The sequence below is a fragment of the Sebastes fasciatus genome, chromosome 22, assembly GCF_043250625.1.
Source record: "Sebastes fasciatus isolate fSebFas1 chromosome 22, fSebFas1.pri, whole genome shotgun sequence".
Classification (NCBI taxonomy): Eukaryota; Metazoa; Chordata; class Actinopteri; order Perciformes; family Sebastidae; genus Sebastes; species Sebastes fasciatus.
The window spans coordinates 23,347,024-23,370,828 of NC_133816.1; the positions used below are offsets into that span (position 1 = coordinate 23,347,024).

Below are 23,805 nucleotides of genomic sequence, written 5' to 3' on the forward strand. Positions count from 1 at the left end.
CATGGGGATGACCATCATATACTTCCATCATAATGTTCTAAACCCTGATACACTAGAACAACTTGACTCACAGTGCTGGGCTGCATCTCAAATTAATCTTCATGTTCTCAGCTTTCAGATGATGTACACCACTTCTATGTGACATCTACTGTTGACCTGCTATCTCCCCCTAAAGACCCCCTGTACCCCTCTAAAGAAGACTAAAACGGCTCTATTGTGGCTCTCAGAGGGTTAACAGTTAGAGGTGAAATATTCCAAAGTTTATGGAGTCCAGACTGTTTGGACTGATGAAGGGGCTTCAGCATGTGGAGCTGTTGTATATGAATTGTAAACTCTGCTGTCCTGGCAGCCAGTAAGAGCTCTTGTATTTGCTGGAACGTAAACTATTCTTTCACTGAAGGCAGCCAGAGGATTTCCCATCAGAGCTCGGCCCTCTGTCACATGGTCCACTGTCTGTTATCACCAGCCGGGACAGAGGACAGGACTCGCTGTCTCACAGACTTGCACAAAGTTAACTTCCTCTTGTTCACAGGAGGTGAAGGAAGTTGTTTTACTAGGAGAAGGAATGAGTATGAGCTCCGTGAGGGTTTGCTGCCTCGGCCCGGAGGCCGAAGAGGCCCGCAGGATCAACGATATGATCGAGAGGCAGCTCCGCCGGGACGGGAAGGCCTCCCTACGGGAATTCAAGCTCCTTCTGCTCGGTAAGGGGACGAGAAATGTTTTGAGAAATGATAAACAGTGGTGGAAGAAGCATTGAGATACTTGAGTAAAAGAAGCATATACTCCTGTAAAAATAGGCAATCAAAAGTATCAAAGGTAAAAGTACTAGTGAGTGTTATATCACTTCATGTTTTACGGGGATCTTTGTGTAAAAGAAGCTCTAGTTGTTGGTTTTGGTCTTTTAATGTGATTAGTTGAGTTAAATATATACTGTTTATAATAACGCCAGCGTTCTCCTTTAAGTCGGTGTGTGTGTGTGTGTGTGTGTGTGTGTGCGTGTGTGTGTGTGTGTGTGTGTGTGTGTGTGTACGGTAATATTATCTGTTGGTGGCCTATAGGAACTGGTGGAAGTGGAAAGAGCACTTTCATCAAGCAGATGAGGATCATCCACGGCCGAGGATACTCTGACGAGGACAAGAGAGGCTTCACCAGGCTGGTCTACCAGAACATCTTCACCGCCATGCAGGCCATGATCCACGCCATGAACACGCTACAGATCCCCTACAAGTACGAGCACAACCAGGTAGACCAGACCAGACTGTCTCGTCCTGCTTAGTAGAGAGAGCTCTGTCTCTGACTTTAGGAAAGTACACATGATGTCACACTGGGGGGTCATCTAAAGACGGGTCTCACAAAACTGTCCTGGGGTCCCTTGACCTCTGACCTCCAGATGTGTGAATGTAAATGGGTTCTCTGGGTACCCACGAGTCTCCCCTTTACAGACATGTCCACTTTATGATAATCACATGCAGTTTGGGGCAAGTCATAGTCAAGTCAGCACACTGACACACTGACAACTGTTGTTGCCTGTTGGGCTGCAGTTTGACATGTTATGATTGGAGCATATTGTTTTATGCTAAATGCAGTACCTGTGAGGGTTTCTGGACAATATCTGTCATTGTTTTGTGTTGTTAATTGATTTACAATAATAAATATATACACACATTTGCATAAAGAAGCATATTTGTCCTCTCCCATGTTGATAAGAGAGTTAAATACTTGACTAATCTCCCTTTAAAGGAACATTTTGAACAGATTAACTATTTAAATCGATTGACAGCCCTACTTTTAAGATTTGAAAACTCTTTTAGTGTGGATCACCTCAGAGCTTCCGTAAATTACACATCTGTAGTGGGAGATAAGCCCAGTGCTCTCTAACGTGATTGTATTCTTTCATAACACTCCAACAACAATGCACAAGAACACAAACATGACATCATGTTCATCAGAAATCTGTGGATGTTGTTGTTGTTGTTGTTATTCAGGCCAACGCCAGCCTTGTCGGCGAGGTTGATGTGGACAGGGTCACAACGTTAACGAACCCGTACGTGGAGGCCATCAAGAGCCTGTGGAGCGACCCGGGGATTCAGGAGTGTTACCGTCGTAAAAGGAAATACCAGCTGTCAGACTCCGCCGAATAGTGAGTGAAACCAGAAGCTGGAACTCCTCAGACGTTGTCAAATAGTTTCATCTGCTAGTTGTCTGTTTAATGCCTTCGGTGGAATAACCACCGAAGGCATTAAACACCATCTAAATCCCTCTAACTGGTCTCAACTCTCCTCCTGTTGTTAACAGCTATCTGAGCGACTTGGACCGGATTTGTGATGCTGCTTATCTGCCGTCCGAGCAGGACGTCCTGAGGGTCAGGGTGCCCACAACGGGTATTCAAGAGTACACCTTTAACCTGGACAACGTGGTGTTCAGGTGACTGTTTCTATGCTCATTATGTTTTTATGCAGCATATTTACATTTGGGGAACATGATGATTTTATTTTTAACGACGTCTGCAGGATGGTGGACGTGGGCGGGCAGCGTTCAGAGAGGAGGAAGTGGATTCACTGTTTCGAGATGGTCTATTCCATCATGTTCCTGGCGGCGCTCAGCGAGTACGATCAGGTCCTCGCCGAGTCCGTCACCGAGGTGAGACGCAGGCTGCCGCCTTACAAAAATAACCTGCAACAATTAAAAGCTAATTTCTTCCAATTAGGGCAAATAAAATATTTAATTGCGATCAATCACATGATCGTACATAGTTAATCGTGATTAATCGCACATTTTTTTTATCTGTTCTAAATGTACCTTAAAGGGAGATTTGTCAAGTATTTAATCCTCTTATCAACATGGGAGTGGACAAACATGCTGCTTTATGCAAATATATGTATATTAATTATTGTAAAACAATTAACACAAAACAATGACAGATATTGTCCAGAAACCCTCACAGGGCCCAACATGTCCAAAAAATGTCTGACAAATGTCTAAAAATGTCAAAGAAATATGCAGGAGGAGGTCTTTAGTCGCTCAGAGAAGCTTGTTCTGGTCTGATCCCATATTTCTGCTCATGCTTAAGAGGTTTGTGCCATGTGTGTGTTTTTCCGAAGAATCGCATGGAGGAGAGCCTGGCCTTGTTCCAGACAATCATAACCTCCGAGTGGTTCCAACGGTCCTCGTTCATGTTGTTCCTCAACAAGACAGATTTACTGGAGGAGAAAATCATGCACTCGCATTTGGTCGACTACTTCCCCGAATACGATGGTAAGAGGAAACGGCAGCCGAGCGTGATGGTATTTATGTTCTGAATACAACATTACACTTCGTCCACACTGGGAACGTCAGGGGCGCGTGGCGCGGCTGCTGCGTGGCTGCTGCGTGACTGCTGCGTGGCTGCTGCGTGGCATGGCTACTGCGCAGCAGCTGCGTGGCATGGCTACTGCGCGGCTGCTGCGTGGCGCGGCTGCGTGATTGACGCGTCGGGTCTTCGCTGTCAGCCCTTTCTTTCTACATAGAGTTTGCCTTTCATAATGGCAATTTCATTTCATTATAAATGTCATTTATATTTATTTTAGACAGAGAAAGGTTAAGAAACATGTGCTCATTTGTAAATAATAGTAGTAATCCACAATTAAAACCCCGTACTTTATTCATTCATGGAGCTCTGCAAGTCACTGCATGTTCTACAACACTGTCCGGCACATATTTCAGAATAAAAGCCTTGTGTTAACAAATGAAGGAATTCTGTCCACAGAAAAAAATGCTTGAGGGCTTTTATTTTGAAATGAAAGCAGGAAGTGTTGATTTAAAAACAAGTCTTTTTCATCTCCGTAACATATTCTACAGATACAGACGTTGAAACTGTAGTAATGTTGCTGGTATGATACAGTCAATAGATCACTCTCACTGTCTGTTGTTGCTGCGAACTGCGCGGCTTGCGTCACAAATAGGCGAGACCTCGAAACATCATAAACATTTGTTCGCCACAGAGCTTATTTTCTGCAATAATCCAAAACCCAATGGAACAATCTCATTGGCTTTTTGTCAACGGAACCGTGGCGATGCTAAATTCCTGATTGGCCTACAAATATACGTCCTCCCTGGAGCACTCTGTTGCTTTTGAATTAAACCTTTTCATTTCAAAGTTTGTGTTATTTCCTCTTTGAAAAGTTGCATAGTCTCACTTAAATGCAACCATTCATATACAGTCTTATATTCTTGAGCTTTTTTTGTAACTAGACTGTAAATCCTTCAGTGCTGTTTCTGCCCTCTGTCTGTTTCTACCAGGTCCCAAGTATGACGACAGAGCAGGGAAAGACTTCATCTTAGATATGTTTCTCAGTGTCAATCCATACGAGAAAAGTATGATCTACTCCCACTTCACCTGCGCCACGGACACGGACAACATCCGATTTGTCTTCAGCGCGATGAAGCACCAAATCATGAGTCGCACCATGGAAGAGTTCAAATTGATTTGAAAACGTAGTATTGCTGCTTTAAATCCTCAGCTCTGTAGAGCTGGCAGTGATTCAGTTTTAGTTGAGCATGACACACATAAAAAAATTTCTTTACTTCTATTCTATTTCTATGTGAAGAGTCTATTATAGCATGCACAAGTATGGAGGTCTTTTCCAACTTTTTCACACGGATGGATTGAGAAGGGTAAAAGTATTTCAGTGTCCTCTGAGTATTGAATGAATAAATCATTTTAGTGTGCAATAAGTACGCCTTTCTTGACACACGAAGATGCTAAAATGTGTACTCGTGATTTATTGTCGTGGTATTTATACGCCTTCCTGTGAGAGGTAAAATGACTGTTTTTGTGAATGGAATCTGGTGGCTCTGAAGACGGTGATATAACGACTTCGGACAGCCCTTTCCGACAGTGAACTGAAGCCGTTATATCGCTCTCTGAAAATAAATAACAGTGTGTCAGCCACCCTGTATGGAGGACGGAACCTGCCAAAATAAAGATAAATGAATTAATAAAAGAATTACTCAATAAATAAATAAATTGATATTTCTGTTTGAATTTTCTTCTTTATTTATTTATCTTTGTAAAAATCCCTGGTTTATTTACTCTTATGTTTAATTTTCCCTTTAATATATTAATTTTTAAATGTTTGCATTTATTTTTTATTTATTTATCTATACAGTCATGCATTTATTTAGTTACTAATTTCTGTTTTCTTTTATTTATACATTTCTTTACAAATTGTTTTTACATTTCTTAATGCATTTTCTAAATAAATAAATGGAAAAATAAATAAATTTAAATATTTATAAAAATAAATTAATTTAAAAATAAATAAATAAATGGAAAAATGAAAAACAAGTGTAAAAAAATAAGGGAATTAATTAAAAGATAATTAAATAAAGAAGAAAATTAAAACAGAAATATCAATTTATGTCACATTTTATCAATTAATTAATGGCTACATTTATTTTTAATATTATTTTGCTGCATTAAATGACAGTTATTTATTCATCGAGTCATTTATTTATGACAGCCCTAATTTACTGTTATATAAATCAATACATAGTGTTTTAGTTAGAGGACATTGAAGGAGGATTTTATCTTGAACATTGCTAACATCAGACCTCTGTCAGAGATAATAATCAGGGGAACATTCTTTTAAAGATATGTGATACAGATGGGAGCTGTGTGGGGGGGTTGACATTGAACTCCACAGATACAGGAAAGTCAACAAACTGTTGTCGTTTGAAAATGTCTTCAGTCAACAGTGGCTTTATTATTTAAACATGAAACATTGAGAGTTAAGTGCAAAAACTTTGTAGAAATATTCTAAATATTTTCATACATTGATGTAATACATCATAATATCCCTTAAACATGTAACACAAAACATATCTCCATTTAATCCCACTGTTAGTGAGATTATTAATCAGTGCTTAATTTGTATAGTGAGGGCCAGAGACCTGAACCCTCCCAGCGTGGTAAACATTAATCACATTCAGTAAAGGATGGAACACTTTTGGGTTCACACATTGACAGGAAAAGCAGAGCTAGACAGAGCAGAGCTAAAGCTGCATGCTAACTTCTAAAAAAGGCCGAAAAAATGGCCAAAATAGGCTGAATATGTCTGCATAAAAGTCTCAAGAACGTCCGAAATATGTGCGGAAAAAAGGCTGAAAAAAGTCAGAAAAATGCCCAAAAAGGCGGAAAAATGTCTGCAAAATATCAGAAAAAAAGTTAGCAGGAAACGTTATCGAATGGTGGTAACGTTGCGGTCGGGCCGGCCATCTCTATCGTCTCCGTGGTCAAGCGGGCCGACGCTACAACTGTAGAGTACCCAGATACTGACATTTGTGTTCTCTGCATTGAAACGGCCCGATGGAGCTGATCATGGATGGATAAAGAGAACGGAGCTGACGGGAGAGCTAGAGACCACCTTGGAGAAGTTAGAGGAAGTAGTAACTACGTCTGGTTTTCAAAATAAGATGTTAACAAAGGGAACTGTATATACAAAACACATCTATGGAAATCAGACTGATGGATTATATTCACCAGAAGTATAAAACATTACATGTCCCTTAAAGTTGGGACTTAAAACACAAAGAAAACACAAACAACCCACATTCTCCATCCATATTAGTGTTCAGTAAGCTGGAGTCAAAGTATCAAAACACTCAATATACGGAGAAATACACACAAACCGTATTCAGAAACTGTGCTTTTGAAACAAGCTGTCAGGATTTCTGTCAATTTGTGATGTCACAAATATACAATATTTAGACCATTTCACAGTTTTAAAAATAAACATTCTAAATGTGTCCCAGTTTATTTCCTGTTGCAGTGTATGTGAATAACATCAGCTGACAGGAAGTAAACATGGACCCAAGCTGTTGCCTAGCAACGCAATTCCGTTGAAATGCACTAAAACAGAGCGTTTCAGGCAGAGTGTAATACAGGTATCTTCAGGCAGACTATATGAGGAAAATAATTTTTTTTTTTTAACATTACAGCATGTAAACATGTTCTAGTAGAAACAGAAAATACAAGTATGAAGCTGAAAATGAGCACGATATGGGACCTTTAAAAATGAGCCCGCTACAACTTAAAAATCACATGTTGCGTTAACGTGTTATCGTGTTAACTTTGACAGCTAAAAAAAACTAAACTTATGAATGAAAAATGTGTTTTAGTGAACTTAACAACAGCATTAATCAGCAGCATTTCTGAGAGACAACAACAATGTGTCAACTTAGATAAATGCAACCAGTCAAGTTGCAGTTTAAATCCAAGTCTGTCCAAAATGTCCTCGAGTCTTGTGAAGAAATTCCTTCCAGGCGTTCCTGAGATATCGTGTTCTCAAGAATGGGACGGACGTGAGGTCACAGCGACCTTTTGACCTCCAAAATCAGATTGGGTTCCTCCTTGAGTCCAAGTAGATGAACATCTATCAGATCCAGATCCAGTATTCCATGTGACCTCTGTACAGATATTAACTAAGCTGACAGTTAGTGGGTGTAAATGATTCCCTCGGTTGGAGGTGTTTAGGGTGGTGCAACCTGTTTTCATTCAGTGAGGTGTGAACAAGGTTCAGTTTGAACTTGTAAACCGGCCGTGGTCGCCAACGGACCCTGACGGTGTCGAGTACTACAACAACAAGCAGTAGTATTTCACTCAGTGATAAATGACAATGACATCATGATAAAGAAGGTTTGTAGTATTTTCCGTCCATCATGGTGAAGTCAAACTGTAACTCTAAAAGTATAATAATATACATAATAAATAAAAGTAGAGTTGCCATTAAGTCCGTCTTCTCTTGATAGAAAAAGTAGATGAAAAGTGATCCTGGTGCTGAAGAGAGTTCACAGTCTTCTTCTCTCAGTCTAAAACAAACATGTGCAGGAAGAAAATCCATCAGTTTTTTAGCAGGCGTCGCTTTTAAATCCACCTTTTTAACGTGAAGCCCGGATTCCTCCAGCGTTTTGGTGCAAAGTCACTCAGTCATCAAGCGTTAAAAAGGTCATCTTCTAATCAGACTTACTGTACGTTCTCTCCGACGGCGATCCGTATCCGTCACGCTGCTGATCCGGTCGGTCCACTTGTGGCTGGCTGGACGCGCTGCTCTCCGTTACACTACCGACGTGCCTCTGAGCAAAGCACCTAGGCTGGAAGAGGTTCGGCTGGGGCGACGTCATACTCCGGAATGCTGAAAGGGACAATTAATAGAAGTTAATAATAATAATAAATAAATATAATAAATGTGATAAATAAGTAAATATAATAAAAAAATAAATAAATAAAAATAAATGAAATAAAGAAATGAAATAAATAAATAAAAATAATAATAAATAAAAATAATAATAAATAAATGAAATAAATAAATAAAAATAAAAATAAATAAATGAAATAAAGAAATAAAAATAATAATAAATAAAAATAATGCAAAATAAATGAAATCAAATAAAGAAATATAATAATAAATAAATTAAATAAATAAATATAATAGAAAATAAATAAATAAATATAATAATTAATTAATTAATATAATAGAACATTAATAAATAAATAAATATAAAAATATAATAACAAATAGATGAAATAAATATAATAAAAATAAAAAATCATATTTTTGTTTCCTTTTTTTTAAAACATGTTTATTGGGTTTTCTTATTTTCACAAACACAACAATAATAATAAATAACAACAACAAAAAACAAACAAACAAACATAGAAACACTGGTACAGCTCAGATCCAACAACATATGTAGGAGGTCATAGGAAACAGTTCATAGTGCAGGAAGTCACAGGATAGAATATATAGTTCATGTTCAGGAGATTCCTTGTGAGGTAATGGAGGAGATCAGGTCCAATATAATTCATATAGAGCTGCCTAATACTGTAGAACTGATCTACTTTGGCATGTAGAATATCGGTAAGATATTCCAAAGGGACCATCTCAAGTCTGACTTCACGCCAGCCTTGGACAGACCAGTGTCAGACCAGTGCTTCTGTAATTTCTTTTTCCTTCTGACTTACATTTTGTTTTTGACACTTGTGTTTAAGTAAATATCCAGCGACTCCTCCGCCCAGGATCAGGACCAGAACCAGAACCGGGACCAGAATGATCAGACGGAGCCGATCACCTGATGAGAAACAAAAAGCAAACAAAAGCTCCGGTTACTGGAATACAACCGACACACATGAATATACGCAGCAATCAGAGTCTTCTTGAATGCAAAGCACGCTGAAACTTGGACCGTTCTCTCACCTTTAACATCCGTCTCATCTGAACCTGGAGTTTGGACATCTCTTGTGGGATGCGGCGGCGTCTCTGTTGTCCCGGTTTTAACAGAGTTGGGTTCTGAAAAAAGACAAAATAAAATAAATACAAAGTGCTGATCTCTGTATATTATTATTGATTCTGTGTAGACGAAGCAGCTAAACTCACCGACAACAAGTTGAACGATTGAGTCCTTCACGTGGCTCTTTAACTTGGGGATGAAACACCTGTATCTGCCTTCATCTGCGAGCGTCACATTCGTGATCTTGAGTGAAATGTTTCCGTCTCTCAAGTCGTCAGTGAACAGCGCCGTCCTCCTGAAGTACGAGCGGATCTTCATGTCCGCGACTTCTCTCCGGTCCCTGTAGAGGTGAACGTATTCGACCCGGCTCAGCCGATCCGAGGGGTCCGGCTTGAGGTCAGGTTTGGACCACTCCACCGTCAGCCCCTGCACGTTGAACTTGGGCTCCAGGTGGCACGGCAGGATGACGTCGTCGCCCACAGCGGCTGTGATTGGCTGAGGTGACCCGATGACATGAGGCTGATCTAGAAAACACAGAGGGGGAAATTTTAACTTCCTCAAAATGGAGTCTGGAACTTCTTAGGAGCACAAATCATTTCCAAACTGTCCTGTAAATTTATACCAAACTTCCAGAAGCAACAACATGTATTTGATATCAGCTGTGCTGAAAGGGAAGCTAAAACAATAATTTCCATCATTGGGTTTAGAAAATGGTGAAAAATGCGGATTAAAGGTTCCTGAAGGCCAAAGTTAAGTCTTTAAACAGCTTGTTCTGAATGACCAACACTCTGAAACCCAAAGATATTCACATTATTATCCCATAAAACAAAGTAAAGCAGCAGCAAACCAGACAACTAAGAAGCTGGAACTAGGAAATGTTGAGCAACAAAACATCTGACGAGGAGGAACAAGAACACGAGCTGAATAAAGATCAACAGCATGACCAACGTGATCGCTGTCTGGGATGTTTGTGTTATGAAGTTGTTGATTTGTGTGGTCAAAAGGTCAGCACATTGACTTTAGACGGTTTTTATAATGTAATTTCTTATAAAATCAGAAATATCTTCATCACAATTTACGTAGGGAGCCGGTCCTCTTCACGGAGTCCGCCGTGTTTCTACAGTAGCCCAGAATGGACAAACCAAACTCTGGCTCTAGAGAGACTTTAACGTTTTTTGCATTACCAGAAGGCCACCGTAGTTCTCCGACGCGCTTGTGGAACAGCGGTAACGTGAGCCGTAGTGTGAAAAACCGTCTGACTCATAGACTGCATATAAGAAGTGGACGTAGTCACCGTGACGTCACCCACACTGGTTTGTGGACTGACGTTTTGAAGCCTGAGGTCCTTCTCATTTCAGCATTTTTCGCCTCCTCGACTCCTCGCTCCTCGATCCTCCGGCTGTGACCCGGAAATCGATCTCAGTCCTCCATCTTGAAGGACGTCCCAATTCATAAAATGCGCATCGAGGAGCGAGGATCGAGGAGCGAGGAGGCTTGCTGGAGGAGCTATGAGCAAGGATACACCAGTGCATCCTCCAGTGTTTCCTCCACGGAAGTTTATCACCGACCGACACGCCCCCTTATTGGATATCAGTTATTGATTGGACGCTGCGCCGATCAGACTGATCTGATACATCAACATCACTAGAGTTTTATACCGGAGTGAAAACAGATCACAGATTAAAAGATTTATAGTTTAGTTGTCTTCTTATTCACCGTCTAGTTATAATCTGTGTTAATTGTAGGTGTGAACAGCAAACGGAGCATGTTGATGGTGACTCAGTCCACAGTAGAAATACAGACTGCAGCTGTTATTCATGTGCAGCTGTTTGTTAAACAGAGAGGAAACACTGCTGCTCTGATAACTCTGTTTCTTTAGTAGTATTAGATCAGTTGAGACATAAACAGCTGTTAGAGCTGACTGACAGCTGATCCAGATGTGATCAGCTGTTAGAGCTGACTGACAGCTGATCCAGATGTGATCAGCTGCTGCATCAGAAACAGACGTTGCTTCACGTGACGCTTCAGAGGAAACGACGTCTCATGTCTCTCAAACATATTTACTCGTTTCCTCTCTCCTCGAGTCTTTTCCTCGCCTCCTCCGCTCGCATCTCCCGTGGACGGGACTAAGACGCGAGCCGAGGAGTCAAGCCGTATAAAAGCACTAATGGGAAAGACCCCTTGAGTACAGCATTTTGGCTGTCTCCATCTTGGTTTTTGGCCGTCGCCCTCTGAGCGAGGCGAATGGCGTTACCACGGTTTTGCACTCAGTGGCTCGCGTTATCGCACTCTTGGAAAGGGAGGAATGAGCGGAGGGGTACCACTAAATGCTACCAAATCCTACACACTGTCCCTTTAATGATGTGAATCTCACACTGGAATGACTGCTGTATTCATGGCCTCTGGCACAATGACAGCATTATACTTCCAACCAACGGTTTAACTGTCCTGCTTATCAGGTTGGATAGGTTCCCAAAGTTTTGCCGCCTTTTGTTATGCATTATTCAAATCTGTACCATGTGACCAACAGACGGACGGACTGATAGTGGATTAGATTGAATTGATGAAGGTTGTCACGCTGATGCTGAAAACAGTTTAATAACTTTTATTTGGGTATAGTTAGTCATTTAATTTCATTTCAAAATTTATGTCGAACATATAGAATAAAAAATAAAGAAAAGAGAATGATCATAGAAACAAGTGGACAGTCAGAAACAAGTAGTATTTACATCCAATGAAAAGCATAAGACAAATTAATTATCAACACTTGATGTCTTGATTTTTTAAAAGAAGTGAGAAGAAGTATGAACTTATTTAATCCCATCCCTTCTCCATAAATCAATTATTAATTATTAACCAGCTTCTTTATTGAGCCATACATATACTCTAATTACATTTACCTAAATGTGTCTAACTACAGATTAACTAGTAATTCTTTAAGTTCATAGCAAACACTGATCCTTTTATCTATATCAACCCCATCTCAGGAAAAGGATTGGTTTCCTCTGTGAGTCACTTATTGAATCATGTTAAAGCCCCCAGTGGGATCGGCTGAATCATATATATACAAATACCTGAAGAATGAAACAGCAAGACCTCGTGTAACTCTGAGAATAATATGATCAAATGTAACTGAAGCCCAAAAATCTGAATCCAAATTCTAAATTATTAATGAAATATCTGTTAAAATTGTTTGTTTTCCAAAACATGATTCATATTATTCTTCATTTATTGCTCCATTAGAACAACAATGTAAAGTTCTAGTCGTGTTAAGTTAGAACAGCCAGCCAGTTTAACGGTTTTAACGGTTTTAACGGTTTTAACGGCTAATAAACAAATAGATACACACATCCCTTTAATATTATTATATCTATTAATAAGTTACAGAGAAGTCTTTACAGAACATAACGACTCATTTTAAAACAGTCAGTAGAACATGTGAGAACAGTCAGGTTAAGTTAACAGTTATCACTCCACAGAGAGTTCAATGAATGAATGAATGAATGAATGAATGAATGAATGAATGAATGAATGAATGAATGAATGAATGAATGAATGAATGAAGTTAACTAAGACCCTCAGTATCTCACCTGTCAGCTCGGTCCGGACCGCCGTACTGAAGACAGGTAGAATGACCGTCCAGAGAGCACAGAAGACGAACACCAAGTCTCCGAAGTGAACCATGAAAGTAGCCGCTAGAAAGACAGAAAACCTCCCGTCTGTAGTGGTGGAGTAGTGAGTTCCCGTCTGTAGTGGTGGAGTAGTGAGTTCCCGTCTGTAGTGATAGAGAGATCCTGTCTGTAGTGGTGGAGAGATCCCGTCTGTAGTGATAGAGAGATCCTGTCTGTAGTGGTGGAGTAGTGAGTTCCCGCCTGTAGTGGTGGAGAGATCCTGTCTGAAGTGGTGGAGTAGTGACTGTCCATGTTGGCTGTGAACGGGCGTGTGTATATAAACGTCATCACGTCTCTGACGCATGCTACGTGCAATGGAAAGAGAAACAAAGAAACGTTCCACGTGACCATGGCAACCACAGGTTGCTGTTGACTCTTCTAGAATATTGATTGTTGTAGACGACGTTCTAAAAATGATGTAATGCCATATATCACATAAGAAATAATGACTTCATTACTTTATTAATGGATTTTAACAACATATCACCATCTATCTAATGTTAAAAAACAAACAAACGATTAAGTTATTCAACAACTTTGATACCATATGATGCTGATAACAAACTGTGGCATTATAAAAAATTTAATTTTTTTCTTCTTAATTGAACCAACAACACTCAGTGGTCTTAACATGTGACAAAACGTGACTAAAACCAGATTAATTTTCTGTGTCTTTTTGTGTATTCAGAGCTAACTAGTTAATTAGTTCTTTTATTGACACAAAAAGATAACAAGATTTGGGTCCAAACAATATACAAAACAAAAGAAAAAAATATAATAAACACAATAAACCCCTTAGTAACATAAAGAAATATTAAAAGTTACGATTAACACCAAAAAATCCCATCAAAGACAAATGAGTGGGTAGTATTTGACTTGATTTAAACCATGACTCATGATGAACTAATTTAACTTGTGATTCATCATGTGACTTTTTTTTTTTAGAGGCCAAAATAATTACAACTATTATTTAGCCAACAAATAAATAGGTGAACAAATACATATGTGTATTTGTTTACAATTTATAGAAACACTTGACATGTACAGTATATATATACATTGTATGTTGGTACTTTATATATATATATATATATATATATATATATAAAGTATCAACATGATGCTGTATGTTGGTACTTTATATATATATATATATATATATAAAGTATCAACATGCAATGTATATATATACTGTACATGTCAAGTGTTTCTGTAAATTGTAAACAAATACCGCAAAGGAATAAATATTAAATGGTAATAGATTATTTTATATCCATGAAGTGGGTATTTAACAAAAACATGGTTTAAATGAATGTAACTGGATGTTCACCTGAAGCTGCATCTTTTCACTTCTCTGTCACATGATAAGTCACAATCTTGTTGTTTGGTGTACGACTCAGCATCTATTTTGTGCCTCAGCAAGTTTACTAAAATCTGGCTGAAAATACAGAATATATTACTATAATATAATAATAAACACATATATAGTGATTTACTCACTATGACACCCAGAAACTCAGGGAAGTTCCGATACATGCTGATCTTCTCTTCATCACCCTCTTATAGTCAATATAAAACTAAAAGTGAAATGTTATAAAAAAAGGTGGAATACCTGAGGCCTGTACGAGGAAGCAGGTGTTAGCGAGGTAACTTCAGGGTTTTCCGTCCTACGAAGGTGGTTTACTTCTTACCGGGGTAGATCACCATGGTAATTTATGAACACTTAACCTGCTCCGGAGAGATCAACTCGTATAAAAGCACCTCCTACTGACCAATCAGAGCTGAGTGAGCAGATGGTACGGTAATATTACACACATACGAAGACGTTAAAGTCATAAACCAGGCTAAAAACAACACAGTTTAAACTGACAAATGCAGGAAGGACAGCTGGATTTATGGATTTATGATTTATGTATTCATACATCTGGAGTTTTTTCTTTTGCCAGCTGTTCTTCCTGCATCTGTGTCAGTGACAGTGTCTCGACTTGAGTCGGATTCATATCGGTCCTCGCTCAGTGCCGTTTCCTGTGTTTAGAGCGACTGCACCACCGTAGCTGGCAGCGTGAGGCCAGTATTACCCTACAATAACAGCTAGTGGCAAAAGTCGGGATTCATGAGCACTCGGTACGTACCGGACACTGAAAAGAGGCTTCATGCTTGGATGCCACATTTTGTTATCTGTGACCTATTTCGACATAAACCGCCACCACAACTCTCAGGGTCATTGTGCAATGCAACCTAACGTAGATTGGAACATGTCTCGTGCCTCGTATTACAGCCATCCGTGGTGCAATTCATCAGGAGTCAGGAGGCTGACTCTCTTCACATGTTCATCCTCGTGCAAAGACACAAAGTCAACAGGAAAGTGTTCAACAAAACACAAACATACCAAACAGATGACACAAAACATTTATGATGATATCAAACGTCTTCATGTCTAACAACTCTCTCCACGACAGTTCTGCAACTAAAATACAGGTGGTAAACTCAGATATCATTCTCAGATCAAATCCTTTGTAAATTATACTTTTTTAAAACATGGTTTAAATGAATGTAACTGGATGTTAACCTGAAGCTGTGTCTTTTCACTCCTCTGTCACATGATGAGTCACGATATTGTTGTTGAGTGGTATACGACTCAGCATCTATTTTGGGACTCACTAAAATCTGTCTGAAAACACAGAATATAATCGAATCATTTCAAACTGTTCTTTGTAAACGTAGTTATCATTTGTAGTGATTTACTCACCATCACAAACAGAAACTCAGGGAAGTCCCACAGTAAACCCGAAACCTGCTGATCTTCTCGTCATCACCCTGTTATAGTCAATATAAAACTAAAAGAGAATAAAGTTGTGTTACAAAAAGGTGGAATACCTGCTGTTCCAGCAGAACAGAAACAGACTACAACAGACATCCAGGACTGCAGAGAAACTCACTGGTGCCTCACTGGAAGCATCACTGCAGATCATCCACTTTATGGACACAACCTGTTCCAGCTCCTTTCCTCTGGGAGGCGCTCCAGAGCTCTATACGCCAACACAACCAGACCCAAGAACAGTCCCTCCCCTCAGACCATCACTCTGATGAACTCTTAACCCGTCACATACACCGTCAACAACCCTCTAAACATCTGCTGCTGCTGTTAAAGACCATCATTTACGGTCTTTACTGCACATTTGTTTTGTAATTATGTGCATATCATCTGTCAGTGTAAATATAAATCTTACTCACTGTACATTCAGTAGATAGTTTAATCATCCAGTATTTATTTCTTTGCACTATTTATATTGTTTACAACTTCCAGAACACTTGAATTGCATATAGAAATTTTATTTTTACTAGGGCTGTCAGTCGATTAAAATAGTTAATCACAATTAATCACACATTTTTTTATCAGTTCAAAATGAACCTTAAAGGGAGATTTGTCAAGTATTTAATCCTCTCATTAAGATGGGAGTGGACAAATATGCTGCTTTATGTAAATGTATGTATATATTTATTATTGTAAATCAATGAACAACACAGATCAATGACAGATATTGATCCAGAAACCCTCACAGGTACTGCATTTAGCATGAAACAATATGCTCCAATCATAACATGGCAAACTGCAGCCCAACAGGCAACAACAGCTGTCAGTGTGTCAGTGTGCTGACTTGACTATGACTTGCCCCAAACTGCATGTGATTATCATAAAGTGGGCATGTCTGTAAAGGGGAGACTCGTGGGTACCTATAGAACCCATTTTCATCACATATCTGGAGGTCAGAGGTCAAGGGACCCCTTTGAAAATGACCATGACAGTTTTTCCTCACCAATATTTAGCGTACGTTTGGAGCGTTATTTAACCTCCTTCACGACAATTGAGCATCATTCACGCATTAAAACTGAGCCCGCTACAACCTAAAAATCACAAGTTGCGTTAATGCTGTTATTTCTATTTTTGTCACGTAACTTCCGTACTCAAGTTACGGCACTTCCGAAGTTATTTTAACCCAATCTGTGATCTTTTCCTAAACCTAACTAAGTAATATCTAGTCAAATTCCAAGTATATTATGCAAAATAAACCTGAATCTGATTATATAAGTTTAAATACAACACAAATCTGATATCAGAGAAGATCTTGGCACAGCACGCACAGTCATACCAGAAGTTTAAAGTAACGTAAGATTCACCCGCAGAATGTCCCACGTCATCAGGATCATGAAATCAGACTAGCTTGGACAAAGCAAATCAAAGTTGTGTCTTATTGTTGGTTCAGACTGTTGGAGTCGAGAACATCTACATCGTCCTATCTTAACCTCCACACACCCAGAGCGTCCTCACATCAGAGTACAACGTACCAAACAGATGACACAATAGTACATTTATGAGGACATTCAAACGTCTTCATGTCTAACAGCTCTCTCCACAACAGTTCTGCAACTAAAATACAGAACAAAGAAAAACAGGTCGTCAGAAAGTCAAAGCAGGCCGGAGCCACAGTCCTCTGACATTTGTTGTCTTACAGAAGAAGAAAGTACATCAGCAGGAAGCTGTGGCCTCTATGACATACACTCAACCTTAGGTGTGATACGATACAGCCCCCCAGTCAGTCAGTCACTCACTCAGTCACCATGGCGATAACTACACTGTGCGCTCTCGTTGGTGAGTACCGAACGTGCAATTTGCTCTCTGATTTAGCTCTAAAACGTTAACGGCATCCTTGTTTCTGAGCAGCTTCAATGTTAGTATCTCAAAGTCAGTAATGGAAGAAGAACTCAGAACCTTTACTGAAGTAAAAGTAGTAATACCACGTCGTAGAAATACTCTGCTACGAGTAACAGTCCTGCATTCAAAATCTTACTTGAGTACAAAAGTATTAGCATCAAAATGTACTTGAAGTATCAAAAGTTATTATGCATGTCAGAATAATATATATTATTATCATCACTGATGCATTACTGTATACATCATATTAAAACTGCAGCTGGTTATGGTTAATATATCATCATTTATAAATTGATTCAGATTATTAACACAAAATATTAATCTGTAAATAACTAAAGTTGTCAGATGAATGTAGTGCAGTAAAAAGTTCAATATACGACCTACTTAAGTACAGTACTTGAGTAAATGTACTTAGTTACTTTACATCTCTGCTTAAAATTAGACTGAAAACTGTGACCAAATTAAAAGATAAACAATGATCTCTAATGAATAATACCTGTACTCAATTACTTCTCAGTTCTTGCTAAATGATATAATCAAATCAGGCAATTATTACAAATACTACTCATACATATCTATATGCATCTCACCAAGAAGCAAATAGAGATATGAGGAACTTATGATGTGCATATTTCCTGTTTATTGATGTGTTATCTTTGCACTGTTTCCTACTTTGTACTTCAGCTGCTGCACAACAATTTCCCCTCGGCATAAATAAAAGTCAGCATTGCTCTGTAGACCAGACGGAGAGAAACATTGTGTTGTTATTAAATGAAAATAAACATCATCAAAATAACTTTGCATCTCCCGTCGACTGCGTCAGTGAATGCAGCGGAGAGATTTGTTGCTGATGTGTTTGACGCCTGCAGTTAATTATTCAAAATAACATCCGTAGTGAAACAAGAGGTGGTGAATGTGTATGTCGGCTGTGCTTCTTCACTCTCTGAATCTAAGTTGCATTTAAAGATTACAATCTGTCTGTTTTCTTGCAGCCGCTCTGAGAGTCCTTCCCAACAGATCCCAGTTCTTCCAGTACGAGTCCGTCTCTCTGATTTGTGAGCAGCGAGGAGGAAACTCCTCGGAATGGAGAGTGAAGAAGAACACATCCATATATATAAATGAAGAGTGTTTAATATCCTGGGAAAGAACGCATGAATCCCACTGCTTCATCGATGACCTTTACCCATCAGACACTGGGGTGTACTGGTGTGAGTCTGCAGCAGGAGAGTGCAGCGACGCCGTCAGCATCACTGTGAACGGTGGGTTTAACTGCTGCAGGTTTTTTAGGGGAGAATAATCATTTATCTCCGTATCATGTGATATGTTTAATTGTCTCGACTATTTAAATGTGTTTTGTGTGCCTACAAAAGTGTCATATGTGTTACAGTATGTTTGACTTGGATGTAAATTTTTTGTGTCGTGTCGTATTGTATCGTATCTTATCGCATCGCATCGCATCGTATTGCATCGTATTGTATCGTATCGTATCGTATCGTGCTGTATCGAATTGAATCAAGTCTTGTGGTATCGAATCGAATCGTATTGAATCGTATCATATCGTCGTATCAATCTAAATGAAGAGGTCAAAAAAAGGAAAAGTTGTTCTTCGTACGAGTTTTGACCTCTTCAAATAAACTATCTTCATGTCTTTGTGTCTGTCTCTCAGCTGGCTCAGTGATCCTGGAGAGTCCTGTCCTCCCTGTGACGGAGGGAGACGATGTGACTCTGAGCTGCAGAACCAAGACGACTTCCTCCAACCTCACAGCTGATTTCTATAAAGATGGCCTCCTCATCAGGAGCAGCTCTACAGGAGAGATGACCATCCACAGTGTTTCCTGGTCTGATGAAGGACTCTACAAGTGTAACATCTCTGGAGTTGGAGGATCACCAGAGAGCCGGCTGACTGTGAGAGGTAAGGACAGCGTTAGAGGCCTTGAAAACAACTTCTTACTATGGGCATCCTCCATGAACAAACAAACATAAATACACATTTTCAAAAAGGTACACAATGACAAAGATGAACTACTGAATCTGGTTTAAAGGAATATTCCGACATCTTGTGAAATGTGCTGGTGTGGTATATATTACCAGAAAACAGATGAGAAGATTTACATACATTAATAGAATAATATTATAATAAGTGTTCTGAGATTTGTCCAGGGTGTTCAGCACACATCCAGCCAGCCGCATAGACAGAGCCATTAGCTTGTTTGCATTGAGGCCAACCTGTGGTATTTCTGTTTTGAAGCAGGGCATCCTGAGCCGCCCGATTCCCCCCTCGTATGCGTTCTACTTCCTGTGGTGGGCGTCTGCCTCTTGCTGGTCTCTGTGATGCTGCTCTGCCTCTGGAGACGCCACAAAGGTCAGCCTGTTTTCATGTCAATAAAAGAACATCCTGCTGTTTCAACACTTCTGTCGAGGAGGTCGCACACTGAATGTGCTGAGCGTGAGAGTTCATTCTTCAATGTGGACACAGTGGTGTAATATACTGTAGGTAAATCAAGGTCCACTTACTGGCTCTTTCCTGATTTCCAACTGAGCAGATTCGTTCTGCTGAAGAAGGCCACGAGATGCAGTCAGAAGCTCCAGAAAGAGGCCGCGTTTCAAACGTCTAATTTCAGATTATGGCTGATTTTTGTTGGCAGGAAACATAACACCTGAAATAAAACATTTGAATATGTTGACATGCAGGATTCAACATCAGCAGGTTGATCCAGACAATAAGAGAACTGGGAGTGTCTCCACCTACGTAGCTGTGACTGCACTGTTAAAGCTAAAACAAACTATTCATGTTAAATAGAGCAGCTAAATGTTTTGTGTTTTCAGAGGGAGGAGTAATGTTCGTCAAGTATGTTTACGTCACCAGTTTTTGAAACCAAGCGTGTGAAAGTGATTTGCACGGCCCTTTTTGTAAAATAGATTTTTTTTCTGTTTTTTTTTTCCTGATAATGATGATGCCTCACATGGCCGCAAAGCGGAGGCCTCCAGGGCTTATATGATATGGAAATCTGTGTGAATGGATTAATAAACCAAAGTAATGAATTGGTAAACTGTGCACATGTAGGCCTGTTCAACTTCATGACCTCAGCCGGCCAGAGCTACGAGGAGGTTGATATCTGTCAGCAGCGATCAGTGTTGTAGTCAAGACCACCTAAACCGAGACCAAGTCATGACCAAGACCAGAGTGTATCGAGACCGAGACAAGACCAACAACAGTGCGAGTCCCACGCTACATGAAACACTTCCGATAAAATGTGGAACATGCAAACCAAACTGATCTGAAATTTGACATTCCCATAAAAACACCCACAAAAATTCCTCTTCATTCACCTCTTTTATTGCCGTGTGTATACTGTAGAAGTGTACCATGAGAAATGTCTTGATAAAATCAAAAGGCATTACTGAGGTGAATTTTATGTGTAGGAATTGTCCTGTTATTTCTATGAGCAATCACAGTAAAAATGTTAATCAGACGATGCACGGGTAGCTGTGATCCAAGAAAAGGCTGAGTAAAAATGCGGTCGATTTCAAGACGAGATCTTCAAAAAGACCGTTCTCAAGTAATCCAACCCTGGCAGCGACACCTTTAAAGTTAATAACTAGTTAGTTTTGTAGCAAGTTTCTGATCTTTAAACTGGCCTTTTTGTTTAAAGCAATGCAATTGGTAGGCCACAAACAATCCATGTGCACCATGCACCAATCAGTTCGACAGATTTCCACATCGATATTTATTTTTTCGGACAAGAAGTTAAAGCCAAATGGAGTTTGGAGTGCGTTTTATTCTAGACAGAAACATGACTAATTGTTTTAGGTACAGACACACATCTTACTGTGTGAATGAGAAGCTCTTTAATCAGATTTTTGTTTAGTAACATCTGTATGGTCGACTTCCAGATTTTCTAATGAAGTCATTGATAACCAGATAATAACAAGCTTTTCATACACAAAGAAAAGACAATATTTACTGTAAACTAACATCATGCTGTTCCATAGATGGTTGACAGAAAACGTATTTTTCCCTTGGTGGTGAAATCAGAATATTCCCATGTTTGCGTCTTTGGTTTATTGTCCAAAATGTTTTCATCAGGCGACCCTGACGTCCCGTACACCGATGTCACCATCACACAGGAAGTGCAGCCAAACAGGATCAGAGGTGAACAAAAACACACTCACACTGCATTCTTATTGACTTCTTTCACAAAATAGTTAACAACAAAAGATGTTTAAAGAAACAGAATAGAAATGATCAAATATCAGCCTTTAGTTCTAACATCATAAATCAGTGTAAACCTCTAATCCTTCAGGCCTCTCTGGGCCATGTGTGTTTGTTGTTTTCTGCTTGGAGATGGAAGTTCCACCCTCTGACACACTTTACTAAGCTCTCATTGGTCCAGCTTGATGTCATACAGGAAGAAGCCGTCACCACGGTTACAGTAAACAAAAGACTGAACTCTGGACTTCAGCACTAAAGAAACTCACTATCATCAGACTGAGTTTCTATTTTTACTTTTAATGATTTGAGGTGACGACATGAATATGATAAAAATACACACAGTGCATGGAAAAGATTGATATTATGGCTATAAAACAAACAGAACAACAAACAACTTCCGACCTCTTTTCACTGCATGCATTTATTTCCTTCTGTATTTTATTGTTTTATTCTAATAGAATATTTTTGTGTATTTCCATTTCCTGCTACTTTATACTCCACTTTATTTCTCCACTTCATCTATCTGCCAGCTATAATTACTAATTATTTTGCAGATTACACCTGATTTGATTTGCAGATTAATGTATTAATGTTAAATCAATATTGGTGATTCTACCATGCACCATTAAAACTATGCATTGTGAGTACTTTTGATAATACTGCACTTTCACTGAAGTATTTTTCTTAGTGTGTTGCTACTGCTTACTTAAAGGATAGTTTTCCTTTTCCTCCACTGATATTTAATCCTAACCTTCTTTTGCATTATCTCATGTTATTCATGGTTTTAACGTTCATAGTCTGTGTGTGTCCTTCCTCCACAGACGTGGACGCTGAACCGACCTTCTACTCAACAGTCAAACCGGGAAACACCTGTCAGGAAACTACAAGACTATAGTGTTGAACTGTGTACTTCATCATTTTTGTTTTGTTTTAATTGTGCTTTTATAGGAAACAGAGTGGATTAAAGTTTATTTTTTCGAAGCAGTGTGGCTGAAACATTTGCACAAACCACTTCAAATAGAAACTCTCAGTTACATTACAAAACACAGAGTTCAGCATCCGTTTCCCCTCGATACCTTTTGAACCTGTCAGACCTGCCTGCACTCTCCTGAACTGGGTTAAGTGTTTTTAAGATGACACTGAGTTTCAGTACGGATATTGATATGATACGTTTTCAGTTCTCTACTTTGGTGAGAGACTGAATACAAACCGAATGTACAGAAGCCCTGAGAGGCAAGTGAGAAAAAAAAAAAACACCTGTGATAAATTTTCTACGTCTGATCTTAACTGTTTTCTCTCCGTGTTTATGACTTAAGAACTGGTGAAAAAAACAACCCGCTCTACAGGAAGGAGTCTAAATACCACGACATTTCGCGTGTCACGAGTACAGATCATTTGTACGCCACGCAAACGTCCGCAGTTACAACACAGTCTCACAGCAGTTTGTGAAATAGTCACGAAATTTAATCTATTTGATTTGTGTACATAGACGTGAATTTCCCCTTTTTGTTTTCGTGATGCTCAGCACGACTTTCAACAACAAAACAAGTGTCAATTTCCGCTCCAGTTTTTTCAAAATAAAACAACTTAGTTAGGTTTAGGAATAGATCGACTTGGTTAGGCTTAGGCAACAAAACATCTTAGTTAGGTTTAGGAAAAGATCGGGAATTGGGTTGAAATAACTCCTGAATTGCCGTAACTGAAGTACAGAATTTACGTGCAAAATAAATCAACTTTGACTTGTTGCCTCACACGGGGCACCAATAGTGGTGTCCTGGGCCAAAGTCCAATGCTTTTTTGACCCACACATCCACCCTGACCTCCTCCCTTCATGGCTTTCGCAGTTCTTTATACTTCCCGGTTCACGTGGATTACATACGAATTGATTTCGTGCTGGCGATCACAAAAAAAAAGTGAAATTCGTGTCTATGTACACAAAT

General features: G+C 39.3%; 3 protein-coding genes and 1 long non-coding RNA gene across 5 annotated transcripts; 3 read left to right on the plus strand and 1 right to left on the minus strand.

Annotated features, from left to right (window-relative positions):
• The first annotated feature begins 211 nt into the window (after window positions 1-211).
• Window positions 212-4,746, plus strand: LOC141761104 (guanine nucleotide-binding protein G(q) subunit alpha-like). Its single transcript, XM_074624349.1, has 7 exons — window positions 212-701; window positions 1,059-1,243; window positions 1,986-2,140; window positions 2,296-2,424; window positions 2,511-2,640; window positions 3,102-3,255; window positions 4,279-4,746. Exons 1-7 carry the CDS (start codon window positions 566-568, stop codon window positions 4,467-4,469), a joined length of 1,080 nt encoding a protein of 359 aa, XP_074480450.1. The 5' UTR covers window positions 212-565; the 3' UTR covers window positions 4,470-4,746.
• A 2,969-nt stretch (window positions 4,747-7,715) lies between these two features.
• LOC141761114 (uncharacterized) lies at window positions 7,716-8,224 on the plus strand. The gene is made up of 2 exons (XR_012592525.1): window positions 7,716-7,832; window positions 7,895-8,224. It is a non-coding gene; the product is annotated as an uncharacterized LOC141761114 (long non-coding RNA).
• On the minus strand, window positions 8,029-13,297 carry LOC141761108 (uncharacterized). Its single transcript, XM_074624353.1, has 5 exons — window positions 12,858-13,297; window positions 9,414-9,791; window positions 9,234-9,326; window positions 9,002-9,108; window positions 8,029-8,171 (listed from the first exon to the last, which is right to left on the minus strand). The coding sequence occupies exons 1-5, from the start codon at window positions 13,240-13,242 to the stop codon at window positions 8,157-8,159; spliced, it is 978 nt and encodes a 325-aa protein (XP_074480454.1). The 5' UTR covers window positions 13,243-13,297; the 3' UTR covers window positions 8,029-8,156.
• A 3,853-nt stretch (window positions 13,298-17,150) lies between these two features.
• LOC141761109 (low affinity immunoglobulin gamma Fc region receptor II-b-like) lies at window positions 17,151-22,846 on the plus strand. 2 transcript variants are annotated; one of them, XM_074624355.1, is made up of 6 exons: window positions 17,151-17,589; window positions 18,645-18,911; window positions 19,319-19,564; window positions 19,904-20,014; window positions 21,740-21,805; window positions 22,687-22,846. In XM_074624355.1, exons 1-6 carry the CDS (start codon window positions 17,559-17,561, stop codon window positions 22,758-22,760), a joined length of 795 nt encoding a protein of 264 aa, XP_074480456.1. In that variant the 5' UTR covers window positions 17,151-17,558; the 3' UTR covers window positions 22,761-22,846. The 2 variants fall into 2 exon arrangements, with proteins under 2 accessions (XP_074480456.1, XP_074480455.1); XM_074624354.1 differs by having other exon boundaries at window positions 17,164-17,589; window positions 19,901-20,014.
• Window positions 22,847-23,805: the final 959 nt, after the last annotated feature.

Coding starts and splice junctions, on each gene's coding strand:
- LOC141761104 (XM_074624349.1), top strand. CDS start 566: ATGAGTATGAGCTCCGTGAGGGTTTGCTGCCTCGGCCCGGAGGCCGAA. Junction 2,141..2,295: donor CTGTCAGACTCCGCCGAATA/GTGAGTGAAACC, acceptor TGTTGTTAACAG/CTATCTGAGCGACTTGGACC. Junction 2,641..3,101: donor TCGCCGAGTCCGTCACCGAG/GTGAGACGCAGG, acceptor GTTTTTCCGAAG/AATCGCATGGAGGAGAGCCT.
- LOC141761108 (XM_074624353.1), bottom strand. CDS start 13,242: ATGCGTCAGAGACGTGATGACGTTTATATACACACGCCCGTTCACAGC. Junction 9,792..12,857: donor GGTCCGGACCGAGCTGACAG/GTGAGATACTGA, acceptor TGTGTTTTCTAG/ATCAGCCTCATGTCATCGGG. Junction 9,109..9,233: donor AGATGAGACGGATGTTAAAG/GTGAGAGAACGG, acceptor GTTTCTCATCAG/GTGATCGGCTCCGTCTGATC.
- LOC141761109 (XM_074624354.1), top strand. CDS start 17,559: ATGGCGATAACTACACTGTGCGCTCTCGTTG. Junction 17,590..18,644: donor TACACTGTGCGCTCTCGTTG/GTGAGTACCGAA, acceptor GTTTTCTTGCAG/CCGCTCTGAGAGTCCTTCCC. Junction 19,565..19,900: donor GAGCCGGCTGACTGTGAGAG/GTAAGGACAGCG, acceptor TCTGTTTTGAAG/CAGGGCATCCTGAGCCGCCC.